The 20124-nt window shown below is 36.9% G+C and overlaps 3 protein-coding genes across 13 annotated transcripts in view; all 3 read right to left on the bottom strand.

Annotated features, from left to right (window-relative positions):
* The window catches only part of LOC127654665 (nucleolus and neural progenitor protein-like), a 95696-nt gene extending 93781 nt beyond the window's left edge, over nucleotides 1-1915 (bottom strand). For 2 of the 3 annotated variants that reach the window (XM_052141924.1, XM_052141923.1), the window contains exons 1-4: nucleotides 1712-1913; nucleotides 751-905; nucleotides 573-661; nucleotides 362-490 (exon numbers count right to left, since the gene is read on the bottom strand). In XM_052141924.1, coding sequence (XP_051997884.1) covers nucleotides 362-490; nucleotides 573-661; nucleotides 751-905; nucleotides 1712-1838 — 500 coding nt within the window. In that variant the 5' untranslated portion in view covers nucleotides 1839-1913. Of the gene's footprint in view, nucleotides 1-361; nucleotides 491-572; nucleotides 662-750; nucleotides 906-1711 lie in introns of all 3 variants that reach the window. The other variant, XM_052141925.1, reaches the window with a different exon arrangement.
* A 553-nt stretch (nucleotides 1916-2468) lies between these two features.
* Nucleotides 2469-5122, bottom strand: tex30 (testis expressed 30). The gene is made up of 5 exons (XM_052141952.1): nucleotides 5048-5122; nucleotides 4613-4849; nucleotides 4269-4320; nucleotides 2976-3187; nucleotides 2469-2748 (listed from the first exon to the last, which is right to left on the bottom strand). Exons 1-5 carry the CDS (start codon nucleotides 5060-5062, stop codon nucleotides 2590-2592), a joined length of 675 nt encoding a protein of 224 aa, XP_051997912.1. The 5' UTR covers nucleotides 5063-5122; the 3' UTR covers nucleotides 2469-2589.
* Nucleotides 5123-13091: 7969 nt separating this feature from the next.
* LOC127654653 (syntaxin-binding protein 5-like) overlaps nucleotides 13092-20124 on the bottom strand; it is a 184760-nt gene continuing 177727 nt past the window's right edge. For all 9 annotated transcript variants that reach the window (XM_052141891.1, XM_052141894.1, XM_052141892.1 and 6 more), the window contains 3 exons: nucleotides 18378-18489; nucleotides 17777-17997; nucleotides 13092-15540 (listed from right to left, as the gene is read on the bottom strand). In XM_052141891.1, coding sequence (XP_051997851.1) covers nucleotides 15499-15540; nucleotides 17777-17997; nucleotides 18378-18489 — 375 coding nt within the window. In that variant the 3' untranslated portion in view covers nucleotides 13092-15498. The remainder of the gene's footprint in view (nucleotides 15541-17776; nucleotides 17998-18377; nucleotides 18490-20124) is intronic.

Raw genomic sequence — 20124 nt, 5'->3', positions numbered from 1 at the left:
AACATTTTAATTTTAGCATTATATAAGTTATATTTCTAATTTGCGTTTCATGTTAAGTTCTTTACCAAAAAAACAAACAAAAATATACATTTATTAGGTTTTTCATGTGCAAGATTAGCTGGAAATGACACAGCTAACAGTTACGTAACTCCATGATGGCTATAAATCCATACAATTTTGGAAAACATTTGCAAATGGTGCAAACCTATTCTAGAGAACACTTCCATTTGCTTCTTGTAAAACCTTCACTGTGAGGGTCGGTGCATCGTTGTCTAAAACGTATGTAATCCGTGCTAACTTAGTGCACCAAATCTTGCCAAACCACAGTGATTATACAGGACACTGTGAACATTAAGGATACTGAAAAGTGTGGATGCACCGTTCCAGTGTTCGGGCTAAAAGGCTGGAGGCACCAAGTATTTTGAGACAGAACCACTCCAACATGGGCTGACTGGGAACGTCACATTCCCTAACCCCCATTCCAGCATCTCTACACAGAAAGAAAAACACATTCTCTATATACAGGGGAGATCAGAACAAAAGAAAAGTGTTGTTCATGAAACCCATCTTACCTCTGAAATGTGTTTGGACACAATTCCTTCAGGTCTTCTATGGCTGCTTGTAACTTCATCTCTTTCAAGCGGTTTACGCATTGTTCAACCTGCAGATAATGCAAATGAGCCCATAGCAATTAGATCTTACTTGTCTACAGGAAACAAGACATTCTGTATTGCGGCAATGGGTTCCCACCTGTTTTAATGCTCCAAAGGGCTTGTGTTGTCTAAAGCTGTTGTTCAAGAGGTAAAGTAGTTCATATAGCACCCGGATATCTGTCTGTAGCACATTGCTGCATAACAGTGTCAACACTTTCTCACAGTCAGCAAGCAGACATTCAATCAAGACACCTAGGAAGTGAAGAGCCAATTAAAACATATATAAACTGACTAACAATATAATTATTACAAATTCAGTCCTACTGGTGTAATCTGAAGAAAAGAGATAGTTCACCCAAAAATAAACTATTTATGAAAGACATTACACACCCTAATGCTGTTCCAAACCTGTACGACTGTTTCTTTGGTGAAACATAAGGATATGTTTGGCAGAATATTAGCCTCAGTCACCATATACTTTGAATGCATGTTGTTTTTTTGTTTTTTTTTAAGCCAATGGTGACAGATGATGTTGGTCAGTAACATTCTCCCAAACACATCTCTTTATATTTTACAAGGAAAAAAAGAAAGTCATGTGTGTTTAGAACAACACGAGAGCGAGTAAATAACAGATGTATTCATTAACCAGCACTGATCTTGAACCACAATCAAAACAAATTATTTACATCGCCAAGTTATTGAGGTAATGGAGTGCCCGACCGCCACTCGCTGTGACAAACATAGTATTCAACACAATGTAGCCTACAGTGAGTACAATTGGGCTACTTTACACATTACGGAATACACATATACACACGACAGTAGACAACACCATCCTTAGTACGTAAGTTTAAACGCGAACATCTAAAGTTACTATACATTATCACTGCGCACATACAATAAAATGAGAATAATTTCACATGAACTATAAAAGCTCCACGTGTGAGACATGTGGTCACAACAGCTGCAGGAAAACAAACTGTTTTCTGTGCGTTTATCCCTTTTTTTAAATACCGTATGTAGTAATGATATGCATGGCTTAAAGTATGGAAACGTACCCACTGAAGCATTAAATGCAACTCGACTCGAACGAACAGCGCTTGGAAACGGAATATTTACTTTATTCCAGGGTTCCTGCGCCATGTTTCCGTTTGTGTGTTGTGAAAAACAGCCAATCATACGCATGTTTGTATGGTTGCGTCATAGTTCTTAAAGGTACACGAGCGTTATATGCTGCATCAAAGGATACGCGCAATCAACAACATATGTGGCATATAGTTGATTACCACAAACATTTATTTGTTCCTCCTTGACTTAAATAATAATAATACTAATTTTTTCAGCGAGACACTTGCAATGGAAGTGAATGTGGCCAATCCGTAAACCTTAAAACACTCCCTATTTCAAAATGTATAGCCACGAGAAATAAACATTACGTGTTAATATGCTTTAAGTGTAATAAAAACGTTTCCCTTTTATGTGTAAAGTTATAGCAAATTTGTCCACTGTGTTGTCAGACTTAAAAGTATAAGCTTCACATTTCTGCCTTTATACCCACAAAAATTTGCTCTCAATAACCTCGATTTATGCTTTTCTCACAATTCTCGGGTTCTCCCGCATTTTAGAGCAAACATTACATAATTATTTATTATTATATTTTATCAATGCATTTTTTTCTCATCAAGCTTTTAGCTACAGAATGCAAATTATTATTAATGACACTAATATTTTTTGAGTGAATGTATTAATATATTTTAATTTCCACCAAGTAAATAAAAATATAGTAAGAAAAAATATTTGTAATATAACCTTTATTATTCTTATATACAAGGTCTGTAACGGTACAGAAAGTTAAACAGTTTTCAAAGCGCAGGCACAATTGGTTTCATCTTCGTCCATCTAACAGTCGTCATTATCATTATTATAAATGCACATTTCATTTGTGTTGTAGAATCCATGCAATGATTTGTGAATTGACTTCCTCCAGCACAGATTCTTCTGTTCTGTCCTGTACTTTGAGTCCATGGTTCGCACCCTTTACCCAGTGAATGGCAGTAGGGCACTCCATTACCCCCACAACATTTTCCAGAAGTTTCTGAGAAAAACAAGCACAAGATAAGGTCTGTAAAGTGTTATCAATAAAAGAACCTGTTAGTTTTGCTGTGATCAAAACCCAGATTTTCCTACAAAATAATACTAATAATAAAACAATCATTCTGTTGTCCAATAACATCCTCATCTGTGAAGTTTAAACCATGTACTGCAAGAAATTTACTGTTAGTTGAAGGTGTGCTCAGTATCTAAAACTTGCAAAGCGTTCACCTGTTCACACATGTTATCTGCAGTGCCAGAAACAAACAGCACAGGAGTGTGTGACAGCTCACGGAGGGCTTTACTCCGCTGAATATGTGTGTGTGTTTGTCCTGGTGGATGTAGCGGGAATGACAAACACAGAAGACCCTGCACTGCATCCTCCTGATCTACACACTTGAGTTGACCCACAGCCACAGCTGCACGAGCACCCATAGAACGTCCTGAAAACACACACACACATGGAAACACACACACACAGGAAACACACACACACACACACACACACACACACACGAGAGAGAGAGAGAGAGAATTATTTTTATTATTTATTTATTTATTATTATTATTATTATTATGTATTTATTTCTTTATAGTTATTTTTGTTTTCATGTTCTAGTCCTTGTTCAATTCCTGTTCTGTTCTTCTACATAATTGCTTTGGCAATATAAAATGATTTTGTCACGCCAATAAAGCACTTTAAATTGAATTGAGAGAGAGAGAGCTAATGACCTCAGCAGCTACGGTCATTTGACATGCAATCTAGGTCAAAACAAATTCCTTTTCGTCTCAGAAATTCACAACTTCCTGATGACCCAGTGAATGACAATTTAATGTGAATTTCACCCTGCAAAGGACAAGATCTCTATATGATTATAAGGTATAAATTGGCTTAAAAAATAAATAATAATATCAATATAAATATGGGGGTAAATCAGCCAACTATTCCAACACTGTGAACAGTGAATTACAAATACACTTTACTGTATATTCACCCATTCTTTAAAGCTGCAGGCTGACTTCAGGCACATATAACTTTCTTGCAAAAAGTAAAACACCTCATCTGAAGCTTTATCTGTAGATTTTTCAATTCCTCTTTTAAAAATAACCACATGTCAACCTTTGCTCACTCAAACAAAAATAGAAATCTTGTTTTGTATATTTGGTATACTTCCTCAGTATTGTCACACCATAGACTATTTGTCAAGTATACATTCTATATGTTGTTTTGCACTGTTTTATTTGTATGCAGCTCAGCTGTAAAAGCTTTGGCAATATGAATGTTCAAATATTTGTCATGCCAATAATGCAACTTAAAACTAAAAGTGTGTGTGTGTGTGTGTGTGTGTGTGTGAGAGAGAGAGAGAGAGGGAGAGAGAGAGAGAGAGCGAGAGAGAGAGAGAGAGAGAGAGAGATAGGCTGCATTCGGATATGCATACTTCACTAATATATTGTAGCCAATGGGGTGGGGTGCCTGAATCATTAGTATTCATGAGAGAGTGGATGTGGGTGTGTGACACCTACCTCCCAAGAAAATACTGTTTGGTGTAAATCTCTCATGGGACTTTAGGTAATCCTGCCGGATAGTAAGATTCCAAGAATTATATATTTTTTTAATTAATAGACATTTTGTAAACACATATAACAAGCATAATAATAGCACTAAGAATATTAATATTATTGTTATGTATACATTTTATTAAAATGAATCATTATACATAACATATCAAATTATGAAATTATATTTGTATAATTTTATAAAAAAATTATATTAGTTTTAAAATAATATAAAAAAATTATATAATTTGAATTAAACCGTTTTATGTGCATCATGCATATAACGACACACAATATTTTCAAATACTTACTACAGCAGCGCTGTAAGCTCTGATTCTGTACGCCAGGTTTAGGCCTTTGCAAGTGAAGCGCAGGCACAGTATACCTGAACAGGCGAGAGCGCGCGCGAGGGTCTCGAGCTGCGTCACGCGCATGTCTCCCCCCGCGCCATGCGTCAACACCACAGCACTGCATCCCGTGATGACGTCAGCGGGGACAGTAAACACACCGTCCAGCTGTTTCTGCTCGAACGGGATTCTTGCCTTCACCTGTGTTTATCATATAGAAACAAAAAACAAATTCTTCATAAAGCATTAAATTAGACAATGCAACACACCGTTGTGGACCAATTATTTGCTATGTGCAATCATATTGTGCATGCTAACTCTGCTATTTTATACTTACTACACAGTTAAGAAAAGTGCAAACTGTTAAATTGGATTTAGTGTTTTTCTCGAGAACACTACCTCTGAAAACTCCATTTTAGGAATGAATAGTTTGTGTGGTCTCTTTAAGGAATTCTCACAGCGTGGTTCTGCGCCGATGTGCGTATAAGACATATAGTTAACACCGCCCCCTAGCGTAAAGGAGGGCGCATGTGTCTCTGGGAAACGAACAAGCTGAAAGCATTATCACAAAATACATTAGGGTACTAACGCCATACGTAAACATTTATGAATGTAATTGCATTAGACCACGAAGAAAGATAACACAAGCTTAAAGAAAGTTTTCAAAACTAAAATGCTCATAAAAAAAAATATAATAATAATAATAATAAACATGCTCAGGTCACACTAAGGCTCCATTTGTTCACATTAGTTACCTTAATCAGTTAACATGCACTTACAATTAATGATAATTTTACAGCATTTTGGTTAATGTTAATTTCAACATATAATAATACATTTTTAACAAGATACAAGAAAATAAAAAATAAATAAATAAATAAACATGCAATGCTGTATAAGTATGTTCTATACTCTGAATTCCTGTTAGTTGCTTTGCATAACACCATCTACTTAATGACAACTTGAAACTAAAAATACATTTCTGATACAATCCACCATTTTTTATGTTTTGTGTTTGATGTCAAATAAATGTACTACACCTACAGTTATTATGGAAGACTAATATTATACTTTATAGCCAGCTATTGTGTATTGCAAATTTATATTTGCATATTAAAATGTAGTCTGTGATTTTAAAGTTATAGGCAAGCCTATCTGAAATGACTCAAAGAAATACTGCCCTATCAAACTTCCTGTTGCAATACAATTATATTATGGGGCTCCTGGGAGGTGACAAACACAGAAAGCAAATCAAAGATGTGTTTCCCAGCAGAAGACACATCTGCTTTATAAAATATGAATAAGTTATATAAGCCAGACATGCAAGAATGTAGAAATAATAATACAAATGTAATACACAAAGATAAACACACACACACAGTCAACACATTGCAGTTACGGGACACATAATGCAATATCTGTGTGTTCTTCTGAGCATTTTCTAGTGCAAATCCATCCAAATATGCTGCCGGCTGATCTCAAATGAATGTGCGGTCTCTCACAGCTCATATTTGGCCTACAGAACAAAGTGAAAAATGAGAAATGTTTTATCTGACGCAGGGCTAAAGTGATATATGTTCCTGTGGACAATCAGGAATCATATAAATGTTTTATCAGAATAATCTGCGGATAAATTCTAGTCAAAAGACAGCATCATAAACCCTCATGAACCCAGTTTGTGTGCTTTATAAAATGATAATAAACCTAAAAATATAATTAACTCAAATGTTTGTATTGGTACAGCCTTATACCATATGGTAAAATATTCCCTTCCCTACAATTTAGAGGGTCAGGTCAGGTTTTATTTGATATCAGGGTCATTCCTGTTATGCAATACATGTTCATGCCCTCATACTGTCTTAATATATTGGTATAAAATATTAAACTACAATTTTAAAGACGGAAATCATATGACTACATTTCTGGTTTTGTAATTAATTGAACTACTTTGATGGAAACAAATGCCATCGAACATGAAAGACATTTTCCAGGTGTTTCTTTATCTTTTCCTTTATCTAATCACAATGTTTCGGGAATACTTTACAATAAGGTTCCGTTTATTAACATTTGTTAAGGTATTATGAACACTCAATGAATGATATATATACATATATATATATTTAAAACATGAAAGTTTATGTTGACTCATCTTGTTAACTAAAGTGTTACCAATGTTTTAAATGTCAATTTTGTTTTGTTCTTTTTTTTTTAATGATCTCATCATTTATTCACCCTCATGCCATCCCAGATGTGTGTGACAGTACAAGTGAATGGTGATTTAAAGCTCTAGAAACAGACAATCATAGTAGAATAATGAATACAACTCCAGTGGTTAAGTTAATGTCTTCTAAAGTGATACTATAGTTTTGGGTGAGAAAAAGATCAATATTTAAATCATTTTCACTATAATTGTTTACATCCTCGTGTGATGCAAGCGTGTTGACATGTTAAAGATCTGACGCGATAAAACCGGAAGTGCTGCTCAATATTACACGAGATTGCTGTTCTCAAGCTTCATGCTTTCGGAGAGTGACCGGAAGTTAATAATTATAGTGAGAAAGGACTTAAATATTGCTCTGATATTCAGTTTCTGACCCAATCATATCGCTTTAGAAGACATTAATGGAACCACTGCAGCCGTGTGGATCACTTTTATTAGGATTGTCTGTGGTTTTTGGAGCTTTAAAATCTGGTCACCATCCACCTGCATTATATGGACCTACAGAGCTGAGATATGCTCCTAAAAATCTTTGAGTTCTGCTAAAGAAAAATGGATGGCATGAGGGTGAGTAAATGATAAGAGAATCTTCATTTTTGGGTGAACTATCCCTTAAAGTACACACACACACACACACACACACATGCACGCACGCACGCACGCACGCACACACACACACACGCGCACGCACACACGCACGCACGCACGCACGCACACACACACGCACACACACACACACACGCGCGCGCGCACACACGCACAAACATGCACACACACACACGCGCACGCGCACACACACACACACACACACACACACACACACACATGTTGTGTTTCCATGTTTTATGGGGACTTTCCATAGACATAATGGTTTTTATACTGTACAAACTTTATATTCTATCCCCTAAACCTAACCCTACCCCTAAACCTAACCCTCACAGAAAACTTTCTGCATTTTTACATTTTCAAAAAACATAATTTAGTATGATTTATAAGCTGTTTTCCTCATGGGGACCGACAAAATGTCCCCACAAGGTCAAAAATTTCGGGTTTTACTATCCTTATGGGGACATTTGGTCCCCACAAAGTGATAAATACACGCTCACACACACACACACACACACACACACACACACACACACACACACACACACACACCTTATTTCCTCCACAGTAACTTGGGAAAATTTCATCATTTGCTGCTCCACCAGCTCCATCCCATCTCGACACTTGGGCTCAGTGACCTGCAGTTCAGCACACCTCTAACACACATAAACAGAGCTGGATGCGTGCAGACATTTCAATGAGAATTTTACTGGTTAAGTAATCCTAGTGAAAAAATAATATACTTCAACACACTTTATTCTTGGGTGCTTCATTATACTAAAGTGTTTTGCTGGCAGACTATAAATTGTTATACTTAAAGTCTGCTAAATTGGACAACGTTTAAATGGAACAATTTCAAACACTTTAGTACACTTTAAATATCTACCCTTGCATTTAATTATTGAAATACACAGAATTGCCTCTATGTAAATTATAATGTATTTTTTGATGTTACACTTAACTCCATCACACTGTAAGAGCACTGGACATCCATTCATGTTAAAATAATAATATAGTGTTTGCCCACACATTTCAGATGGCAATAATATGTATACTTCTAGTACTTGCATTAAAAGTATTATATGGAAGAATGTTGAGTGACCAAGTATAATGAGTCTTCAAATCTACTGTTCACACTCCACAATGATAACACTGAAGTGTTATATGAAGTCTTGTGTGTTAAACAGGATCACAAAGCAACACTAATCTCACCCAGGGCAACTAAAACATAACCCCTTTTCATAACATAAATTTACATTAATATTAAGCTGAACTCGAACTTACTTTTAAATGTTAGTTAATAAACCCCCAAACAGTCCCCAAAACCTACACAGACCTACCTCATTAATTACGTGAAAACAACAGCCAATAGTCATTTTTACAATTTTGGAAGCTGGTGTGGTATACATTGGGTGTTGTCAGATGCCCCCCTAAAACTGGTTCTGGTGCGGTGACAGCTGCACATCTAAATTTAGTATCACTCTTGTGTTTTAAGGAATGTGCATTGTGTAATTAAAAAAGACTGAAAGTATTGTTTTTATTACTATGTTTCCAGCGTTCAAGACAACAGTGTGTTGAAATGCAAATGAAATATGTGCTCTTAAAAGTTCTCAGAACAGACATGGCGTAATAAAATATACAGTATATACTATAGAATCATACAACAAGTTTGATACAAGCACCTAACCTTACTTTCATTTCAACTTGATGTATACTTCCCCTGTATATGTAAAAGCTATACTACTACTTTACCACTTCATTGGTGGCGGTCAAAGTTTATCAGTGTGCATTTGAAGAAAGCATGAAATAAGTGCAATAACATGCTATTTTCAATTAGACATGTTCATGTATTTGTACTTATCATGAAATACATTTATTTTAAATACAATTTTGTATATTACTTGTTCACAAGGCAAGGTCCTTATATTAATACATATTCACTTTTGAACAGAACAAATCTAATATAAAATTGGTATATTATTTGTGCTTTGCAATACTCAATGTACAGATAAATAAATGTGCAAATTAACATGAAGTTTTGGACATTACTTTTGACTTTTATGTTCATTTTCGATGATCTGTTCCACAAAAAACAAAGTACGCATTACTGTAAACATGCTTCTTTATCTACAGAAAGAATCAAATAAACTTCCAGTAGCCGCTGTGGTCATGACCTCCATCTCCACACCTCAGGTTTATGGCTGAGAAGTTATTTGTGATCAGAACATGTGTTTAAAGATGAATGTTTGCTGCCTGTATTTATGGATTACCATTAAGCACTTGGGTTCATGGCCTCAAGGGTACTGTTGGGACTGTTTACATCTACATAACACTTAAAAAAGGGCCTGTAGAGATACAGAGTCTATAGAGTTCACAGTGTGTTGAAGACAAGGCATAAAGGAAAGCAGAGTACAGTAAATAAATAAAATAATGCATTTAGTGAGGTGTATGCTATGTTAAAAAGATGCACATGGAACAAAACTTAAAAGATACATTCTCTAAAAATAAGTCTTGTTGTTGTTGGTTTTTTATTTTATTGCTGAAATTATTATTATTATTATTTGCTATACTATCTTATTGGTCATTTTGCATAATTTTCTTGTTGGAGGGATGTTAAGAAAGCTTTACTCGAAAACTGGACAAACCATACTAGTTATATATTAATGAATAAAGAATAGTTTTTAAGCGTGGCAACATGTCTGGGTGTGTTTGATTGTGGAACATAAATTTGGCTAATTTACTGGATTTACCGGAACTGATATAAAGTCTCTTAACAGTTCTGACATTGTGAAATCACATGCAAATACCCACGGCAGATCTAGAAAACTCTACTAAACAAATGAGTGCATGAACTGTTGGACACATATCAGAAACCTCTGACATTTGATGCTAAATGGTAAATGGTCTGCACTTATATTGTTACGATTCCCTGTTGTCTGCCCCGCGTTTCACATGTCACTGTCATGCACTACATTTCCCATATTTCCCTGCCCTCATCACTGCCATCACTATGTCATTGTTCGCACCTGTTTGTCATTTGTATCCTCATGTGTCTGTGCATTTAAACCCTGCTGTTCCTCCATTACCCTGTCGTTCGTTGTCTCAACTGTTGTGATGTCGCTGATGTGCCCGTGTTCATTCCAGCCGTGTATTCCCAGTTCCAGTGTTTCGTGTTTTAGTTTCGTTTTACCCATCGTGGTTATTTCCTTTGTCCCAGTCTTGCTTGTTTTCACTTTTTCTTCAATAAAACCCACACGTAGATCCAAACTCCTTGTCTGCCTCCTCATCTGCAGTCATAACGTATATAGTGGTCTGCAATTATTCTTTACTGTAAACTCTGGGCTTTTATGTTTATGTTTTTGATGAAAAAGCAAAATATCATATACATTGTATTAATGTTGTCATAGACATTACATGTGTACATTTCATGATGTTTTTAATGACCAAACATTTGGTACGCCTGTTTTGAATTCCTTAAAAATGATTTAATATATTTATAGTTGCATGCTATTATATTGGAATAAAAGTTAATATGTTCAATATTAAATATGTTAATTATATACAGTAAGAATAAAAATGGGTTTTATATGTTGATTCGGTTCCTTTACCTGCACATGGCCTCAATACAGATTCAGTGAGGTCATAGGTCACATGACAATGTCTTGTGTTTCATTGGACCCACAGCATGAAAATACTGGGCTTGTATTTCCGGAAATACAAGTATGCCCGCCTCTTGTCCAGGGGCCAGTGTCCCAAATTCACCAAAAACTTGACTTAAATTACATTTTAAAATGAATGAAACCAGATTTCACTATTGTTGTGTTATAGCGCCATCTATTCAGTATAAATGGAAAATGACGTACCACATTCTTGAAATGTTTCTTTATCATTATGAAAATGCACATTTGTAGTGGCTGTGCATTTGAATAATACTCACTTTTTTGTGTGAGGGAGAGAAGAAAGGCATCCATGAAGATCCTGAATCCAATATGCTCTCCATGTGTTTTTATATAAACCTAACAGTGAACACATAACTAACTAACTAACTAACTAACTCATCTAAGTCTTGCAACTGTATGAGGCTGAAAGTGGGACTGAAAACTGCTGTAAAACTGAAGTATCTTGGAATTACCCACCAAAAATAAATGTAACAAAATGACAGAAAGATTCTGAAAGGTTCTTATTATGGAGATCCAATATGAATATGTTGTTTCACAGTAACTAACACTAACTGTAGGGATTTTGTAACTGGTATTTTAGCGGGAAGAATTGTCTACCAGAGTGTTTTGTTATGGTATTAGGAATAATCTACAATATAAGGTAATTAAAGGAATATTCTGGGTTCATTGGTATTAGGTTTGGGGTTATTTTTCTTTCATATTAACATACAAATGGAAAGAGATTTACAAATAATAAGTTGGTTCACAAATAAATTGAATCAGATCCACAAATAAATGTTAGGAGTTTCACCAAATATAATGTTAATTCACAAATAAATCAAATGAGATTTGCAAATAAAAAACATATTTACAAAATAAATGTATTGATAGCTTCCATTAAAGCAAAATGTAACTCTATGAAGTATTAAATCCTGGGGTATGATCATGTTTCAAACCCTGTTTTGGAACTGTTGCCTTTTTTCCCATTACTTGGATGTTGTAAGGCAAAATGAGTAAATAAAGCTGAAATTTGTATTTTGTTTGACTATTCTTTTGGGGTATGATAATTATCTATGTGCACTGTTTGTACTACATAAGTATGCTGTCTTGTGTCATCATTATAGTAATGTGCATTTGACTCTTTAATGTACCCTTGGCACTGTAGCTTTATTTCACTCAAGTCCTCTTGTCTTATGTATCATTATAAATGAATACATTTCTCTAAATGGTGGCGACTGGGCGGCTGTGGCTCAGGTGGTAGAGCGGGTCGGCCTAATCACAGGGTTGGCACAATGGCACAGGGTTAGCACAAAAAAGACACAATGGTGGTGACTCTGGGGATCGAACCAGCAACCTTCTGATTACCAGTTCTGTGCATTAGCCCACTACGCCACCACCACTCCACTATCCAATACCAAAGTAGGCACGTTTTGTAAATAAAAGCCACTATGTTATATTTTCAAATTTAATAATTTATTTCCTAAAACAGCATGAAAAAACTTAGAGCATTTTACTTACTCATCTAGATTCTGTCGTTTTGTCAGTAGGAAGTTTATTTTTAACAGGGGTGTTCGCTCTACCAATTGGGGCGGCTGTGGCACAGGTGGTAGAGCGGGTCGGCTACTAATCTCAGGGTTGGTGGTTTGATTCCCGGCCCACATGACTCCACATGCCGAAGTGTCCTTGGGCAAGACACTGAACCCCAAGTTGCTCCCAATGTCAGGCTAGCGCCTTACATGCAGCTCTGAATGTGTGTGTGAGTGTGTGAATGAAACACAGTGTAAAGCACTTTGAATACCGTTAAGGTTAATAAGGCGCTATATAAGTGCAGACTATTCACCATCTAAATAAATGAATCAAAATGTTTGTATTGTGACACTATTACTACAAATGAATTTAAAATTGCTCCAGCCAATCACGAGACAGAAACAAACCAGTCTTATAATGATGTGTACATCAATCAATGTTTATTTCAATTTGATTTGCATCAACATATTTTTCCATTGTATTTTTAATAACCTCTCTAACACTACTAGAATATCGATAAGAACGAAAGGTGGCGTTATCCATTTAAACAAGACCGACGTTGTTGCCTTCTCTGGAGGTATCAGAGGACCAGAGTTGGGGTGGAGTTAACTACAGTCAGAATATCAGACATTGTACCATCTTTAAACATGTATGACGTTCACAGAGGAATATCCAAATCACTTTTGTCAATAACTTAGCTCACTCTCCCCCCAGTTGAACTGTACATTTTCATATAAAAACTGAGAACATACGAACAAAATACCCTGTCTGTGAGAGTCGGTCCTTATTCTTTTTTGACACTTAAGAGGAATCATTGGAGAATCTGTCGAAACAAATATAACGGTGAACATTAACGAAACCCAACAGGTATCTTCAGAAGAACATTTCTCCATGGCTTTGGCTTCGGACTGGCTGACCATTATGATGAGTCATGTGTCCAAATACACACTCTCCACATGCGAAACATCTTCAAACTTGTAGAATTAGTCATCGCCATGAGCATTATTTCAAAAGTAATAGCGTGAGAAAGAAAATATTGCGTAAGAGCCCAAGTTTGACGAATGTTTGACAATGTATACCTGCATGAAACTTGAGTTTATGTATTTCAATGCACAACGTATATGTTACTGTGTAGCAGCTTGTATTTACAAAGCCAAATGGGCAGAGGCATGGGGTACGGAAGAGATGCAGAGTTTGATACAGTAAAGAAATAGAAGGTCAGAGGTCATCAGAGGACAAACCATAGAAACACAACATGAGTTTAAAATACGATTCTGGAAGATTTCGCTTACACAAAACACTGCCGCAAACTGCAGGCGGCCCACTCGGTTTAATCGTTCCAGACACATATTCCAAAAACATGAATATTCATAAGTATCGCCCACTGGTCGGTCTAAAACACCATACCCACAGTCAGCTGACAACCAGTAGACACAAGCGAACAATCGTCTGACACTACAGTAACAAGGTATAAAACATTGTTTGACATTATATTGAGAAAAATCTAATTCAATTGTCCCTTGTACCGGAATGTGAAGGAAATCTCTCCACAAACGCATTCAAACTTTGGCAGAGAAAACGGAGGTCATTCACTCGTTGTTCTTAGTGAGGTACAAAACAACTATATTTGTTACACGTGCCCAAAAGCAACCGAAGAGAGAATCAAATGAAATAACAGGCCAGCTGAAATTGATCATTTTAAGAAAAACAAACATCATGACAAATCAAAGAGTATTTGTTCTTTTACAGACACGCTTCCGTCTGAGTTTGGCTGGCTTGTCGTATCTACAGGTAAGAGCCCAGAATATTAATCACAGACGAGTTATTTCATCGCTATTTAATAGTAAAGATACATTACCCATCAAGAATATGGCACGTTAAGTATTACATACGCTTCTCGAAAAGGACCTCACAGACATACTCGTCACATTTTACTACTCACACTTCTAAAACCATGTCACGACATACGCTTCTAGGCAAGGGTGAAGTTACGTTTTGAGACTGATTAAAAAGTTGGTTGTGGTGTTTTTGTGAGCTAGCAGCAAAGAGAACAGAAAAATTTTGTGTTTTAACGTTCGTGACTGAACGTCGGTGGGCTAGGCCTAGTAAGTTGCCGTTGGCCTGAATCGTGGAAACTCGTTTCTCGGCTGTCATTTGCAATACAAGGGTGGATAATTCGAGTCATATATGAAAAGACAGAGAGGTAAATATTCTGAAAATATGCATTGCTGAGAGAAATAGCATGGAGGAGGTATCAACAAAAAAATATTTTGGCCTTATAGCAATGCAGGTATACTTTTTTTTATATATATATATATTTGTTTGCTATTTCAAAAAATATAATTTTTTCGTCATTAGTTTATATTATTGGCTTAGGTTATTAAATAAAAGTGAATCTTTTAGTTCCCTTTTTAAAGTAACATGCTGCTTTTTAATATGGCAGTTTTACATTTTTATAGGTCATCCATTTTGTTTCATGCACTCTTGTTGATTTCGTAACTTTCAAAGTATCTACACAACGTGAGACATTTTACTTCTTGTGAGGAGACCCCATTCAACCCCTGTACATAAATGAAGATGTTGTGTGATTCACCACGCAGGAGTACGGAACCCCTCTTAAACTTTAACGGTATCCATCGTATCGTAATCTGACTTTGTCTTTTTAACCAATCAGAGTAAGACAATCCTGTACACAGACAGAAGAGATGCTGACCGGCCTGTAAGTCCCTCTCTGTCCATCTGCCTTGCTTGCTCTCTCTCTTTTTATGAGTGAAAGTCCAAGTGCCAGAATAGCGCCCTTTTGTGGCATGAGAGCAAAATGTGCCCTCGTCCAGGACCCTCTAAAACTGATACCACTTCTTGTCTTTGCACTTCAGCATCAGCTGTGGAGGGCAAAACAAAATGAAAACACAGTTAGCAACTTGAGATTCAATTAGCACATTAAATGTTCTGTAAGCTTCATTTTTATTATTAAGGGCTTGGCAATATAACTATATTAAAGGGCAAGTTCACCCAAAAATGAAAATTCTCTGATAATTTACTCTTTACCCTCATGCCATCTGAGATGTGTGTGACTTTCTTTCTTCTGCAAAACACTTTTGAAGATTTAGGTCCTTAGAATGGGAGAGGATGGTGATTAATATCTTCTAAAGCGAAACGATCACATTGTGTGCGATAAAGAACGATATATAAGCACTTTTTAATTATAGAAGATCGCTTCCAGTCAGGTGTTGACGAATGGCCGAATGTACCCGAGTGCTCCTGTGACGCAAGCGTATTGGCATTCAACTCATTGGTTGTGTCTGTCACACGCCAGTTCACGTGCCAACACATGGGAGAACTCGGGGCAATTTGGCCTGACTGGAAGCGATCTTTTATAGTTAAAAAGTGCTTAAATTTAGTATTTTCCTCACACAAAGTGATCGTTTCGCTTTAGAAGACATTAATGTCACCGCTGGAGACCGGATGGATTATTTTATGCTGACTATCTGTGCTTTTTGGACCTACAAATATCTGATCACCATCCTCTCCCATTCTAAGCACCTGCTGAGTGATATATATACATATAAATTATAACATTTCATTAACAGTGATGCACTTACAGTGGAAGTGAAGGGGGCCAATTTGTGAATGTTAAAATATTCACTGTTTTAATAGTATAGGCAAAAGACGTAAACGATATGCATTTTAACGTAATTTTAGTGCAATAAAATCGCTTATTAACCTTTTCTGTGTAAAGTTATATTGCACGTGAACTGGCGTGTGACAGACACAACCAATGAGTTGAATGAATGTGCCAATACGCTTGCATCACAGGATCACTCGGGTACATTCGGCCATTCGTCAACACCTGACTGGAAGCGATCTTTTATAATTAAAAAGTGCTTATACATCGTTCTTTATCGCACACAATGTGATCGTTTCGCTTTAGAAGATATTAATCACCATCCTCTCCCATTCTAAGGACCTAAATCTTCAAAAGTGTTTTGCAGAAGAAAGAAAGTCACACACATCTCAGATGGCATGAGTGTAAAGAGTAAATTATCAGAGGATTTTCATTTTTGGGTGAACTTGCCCTTTAATATTTTCCATCCTTTTGACAATATTTGATATATCAAGGTGATTATTTTTAAATAAGAGGAATCATATTTTCAAACAAACAGCCATTCCAGCAAAGTAGATTCAAAATCTAGTTCAAAATGATCAAGGCAAGTTTTTCACACAGATGTTGTACCCGCATCAATATGCAGTGAGTGGATTCACTTAGTGGTCTGGACAAACTATAGCTTTATGGTTTGAACTACTCTTAGGTTGCAGATACAGAACACATCACACACAGGCTGGATTCTTCACTTGTGGGTTCAGTTGTTACTGAACAAGAAAACAAGCAATCAACAAACCCTTATCCCACAGCGCCCTCTAATGGCATTAAGGTAGACTAACACAAAAACTTCACAGTCGTGACATGCTTTTTTCCTTGAGGTTCACTTCTAAACATTTTTTACCAAAAAACAGTCATAGATTTGTAAAACTAGATAATTTTCCACCCTCATCTGACACTCTGTAAGAAACGCTCGGTTTTTGTGCTGCTTCTCCTTTAAGACTTAACAGTACACGCCCACTGTTATGATTGGCTCTCTGCTCTTGACTGAGCTGCTCTCTTCTTGCCATCTCACTTCTCACCTCTCCTGGGCGGGCTACAGAAGTGATAATGTAAATTAAGCGTTGATGTGTTGTTGTGGAGGCGGTCAGATGCAAATGTCTGCCACAGTGTGACATCACAATGTGGAGGAAGAAGAGAACGAGTCGTTTTGGCAGCTTGGTTTCAACAAAGGCTCTTTTTGCAGTGAGGAGGAAGTTTTGAGTTCTGAAACTTACAGATTTGAGTGAACATTTCAGAGTGACCAAATCATTTTTTATGTATTCACTGCAAACTAGTTATACGTCTTTATTAAATGTAATGGCCAAATAAAAAGTGCATTGAAATCATCACAATATTCATATTGCATAATTTAATATAAAATGAGAATATAATGAGGATATCCGCTATATCGCCAAGCCCCAGTATTCGTTTATTGTCCCATTCTCTCCGTCTCCTCTTCTCTCCCACTTCCATACCTCGTGAGCATGTTTAGAGAAGGTTTCGGCACTGGTCATCATGAGGGCCGTCCTCTCCTCCAGCTCCCCCAGCCTCTGCCCTCTCTCGTCCAGGGCGATGCGAGCTCGAGCCAGTTCCCCCACCACCCCGCCTGCTGCAGCTTTCATGCCCTCCATACCACCCTGTCCCGGGATGTGCTGGGCCAGGCTGCGGGATCCCTTACCTGCCGCTGCCTCACCAACTACATAGAGCCAGAGAGAAGCAGGGAGAAAATTTAAATAAGGAAAGATGGAGGGACAGACACAAGAGAAGAGGATTTTATTACAAATTGACACGCCCCTGATCATCATGTAAGAAAGGTTTACATGAGTAGCTTGCATAACAATCCATTGACTCTTTTTTTTAGCAACATACAAATAATTATAAAACTCAGCATAGAAAATGCAGTTTTAAACAGTTTTAGATGGAGTGCAGCACGTCATGCCGCAGGACACGCCAACTCCCCACATGTCAGTCTGGAGTTCTTCATGCTGATAGACTACGGTCTCGATCTGAGAAACAATGATCTCAGACACACACACACACACACACACACACACACACACGTGTAAACACACTTACACAGCTCCTCTCGGTCGAAGGTTTGGGCATTGCCCCCAAAAAAACCCTTGAGAAAGCCCCGGTTCTGAGCCTCAGGTGTCTCGATGGGTGTAAAGAGCTCCCCCAACATCTCCTGCAGGTAGTGAAGAAAAGTGATCAGAACATTAAAGGGACAGTTCAACCCAACATATTAATTCTCTGATCATTTACTCACCCTCATGCCATCCCAGATGTATATGACTTATATTTCAGCTCTGTCAGTCCAATGCAAGTCAATGGGGTCAAAACTTTGACGCTCCAAAAGCACATAAAAGCAGCATAGAAGTATTCTATGTGACTCCAGTGGTTAAATCCATGTCTTCAGAAGCAATATGATAATTGTGGGTGACAAACAGATCAATATTTTAGACTAAAGCATTTTTCGTGCATATCGCCACCTACTGGACATGGAGGAGCATTTATACAAAAAACATTTATCTGGTTCTCACCCACAACCACTTGCATTTTATAGACCTACAGAGCTGAAATATTCTTCTAAAAATATGTGTTTGTGTTCAGCAGAAGAAAGAAAGTCATACACATCTGGGATAGCATTAGTGTGAGTAAATGATGTGAGGATTTACATTTTTGGGTGAAAAAAAATGATCACATCAAATATTGTGATGAAAGAGAAAAACACTGTCAGGCAAAATCCCACCAGCAGATGTCAGTGCAGCTACACACGCAGAATTTACAAATTGAAGTTTTGGCAAGGCAAATAATTCTCTCTCTCTCTCTCTCTCTCTCTCTCTCTCTCTCTCTCTCTCTCTCTCTCTCTCTCTCTCTCTCTCTCTCTCTCTCTCTCTCCCTCTCTCCCTCTCTCTTTTCCGCTATATATATATAAAAAAACGCTTCCAGTTCTTGAACCTTTTGGTCTACAAACACAAACTTGGGCTCGTTTGAAAGCAGACACTTAGACATTTGTTATTCAAGTGAAAAAATGTAACATTGTACTATACATGTTTTTTTTTAGAGCTATAATTATATAATTATAAATAGCTTTAATTAGTCATATTTGAATAGTGACTGAAATTATAATTTATAATTTTTTTTTATATATGCAAGACTATGTGCAGTGCCCCAAAAACACATCTGATACAAAGCCACATGTCTGTTGAAGGTCTGACACAATTTTGAAGTGGATATGACCAAAACGCTTTGTAATGATTTCTGTAATTGTACTTCCACAAAAGGCCACTTGGAGGCGCCAATAGACAATTGTTGTAAATCCGTAAACCATTGATCAAAGTAATTCAAAACACACAATTTGTTTAAATTTCGATCTAAAAACCAAAATATACATGAAGATATATATATTTTTTTATCATTTGGGTGACAATGTGAAAAGAACATTACAATTTGAAATGTTGCAATGAAATATACCTTTACATACAATAAAGTTGCTTCTGTTCATTTTTCCCCATAGAAATGTCAATTGAATTAGTCATTTTATCAGAGCTTTTTCTCTGCTGTTCGCCCAGGGCCTGTATCCACCGCCTCAAGCTGCAGAGCCTCACTCTCCCCAGCTTCGATCCCCGTCAGTGAAGCCTGGAGCACACCTGCTCCCAAAGCAAATTGAATGAAAAGCAGTAGAAAGTCAATGCATAGGCAGCGTGTGTGTTCTGGGACTAACTCACACAAAGCCAGGGAGGGTGGCTCATTTCAGCTTGAATGACATGCACGAGCCCCCTGAATGTGCAGATGAACAGGAGAGGTTTCTCCAGGCCCT

The sequence above is a fragment of the Xyrauchen texanus genome, chromosome 14 (genome assembly GCF_025860055.1).
Source record: "Xyrauchen texanus isolate HMW12.3.18 chromosome 14, RBS_HiC_50CHRs, whole genome shotgun sequence".
NCBI lineage: Eukaryota > Metazoa > Chordata > Actinopteri > Cypriniformes > Catostomidae > Xyrauchen > Xyrauchen texanus.
The sequence above is the reverse complement of the archived record's forward strand: the minus strand, read 5'-3'. Positions and strand labels throughout refer to the sequence as shown.

What these genes read in the sequence shown, in the direction of transcription:
- tex30 (XM_052141952.1), bottom strand. An exon ending in GAGCTTACAGCGCTGCTGTA is followed by an intron (nt 4,321 to 4,612) that starts GTAAGTATTTGA and finishes ACTATCCGGCAG; the next exon opens with GATTACCTAAAGTCCCATGA. An exon ending in CAGATAACATGTGTGAACAG is followed by an intron (nt 2,749 to 2,975) that starts GTGAACGCTTTG and finishes TGTTTTTCTCAG; the next exon opens with AAACTTCTGGAAAATGTTGT.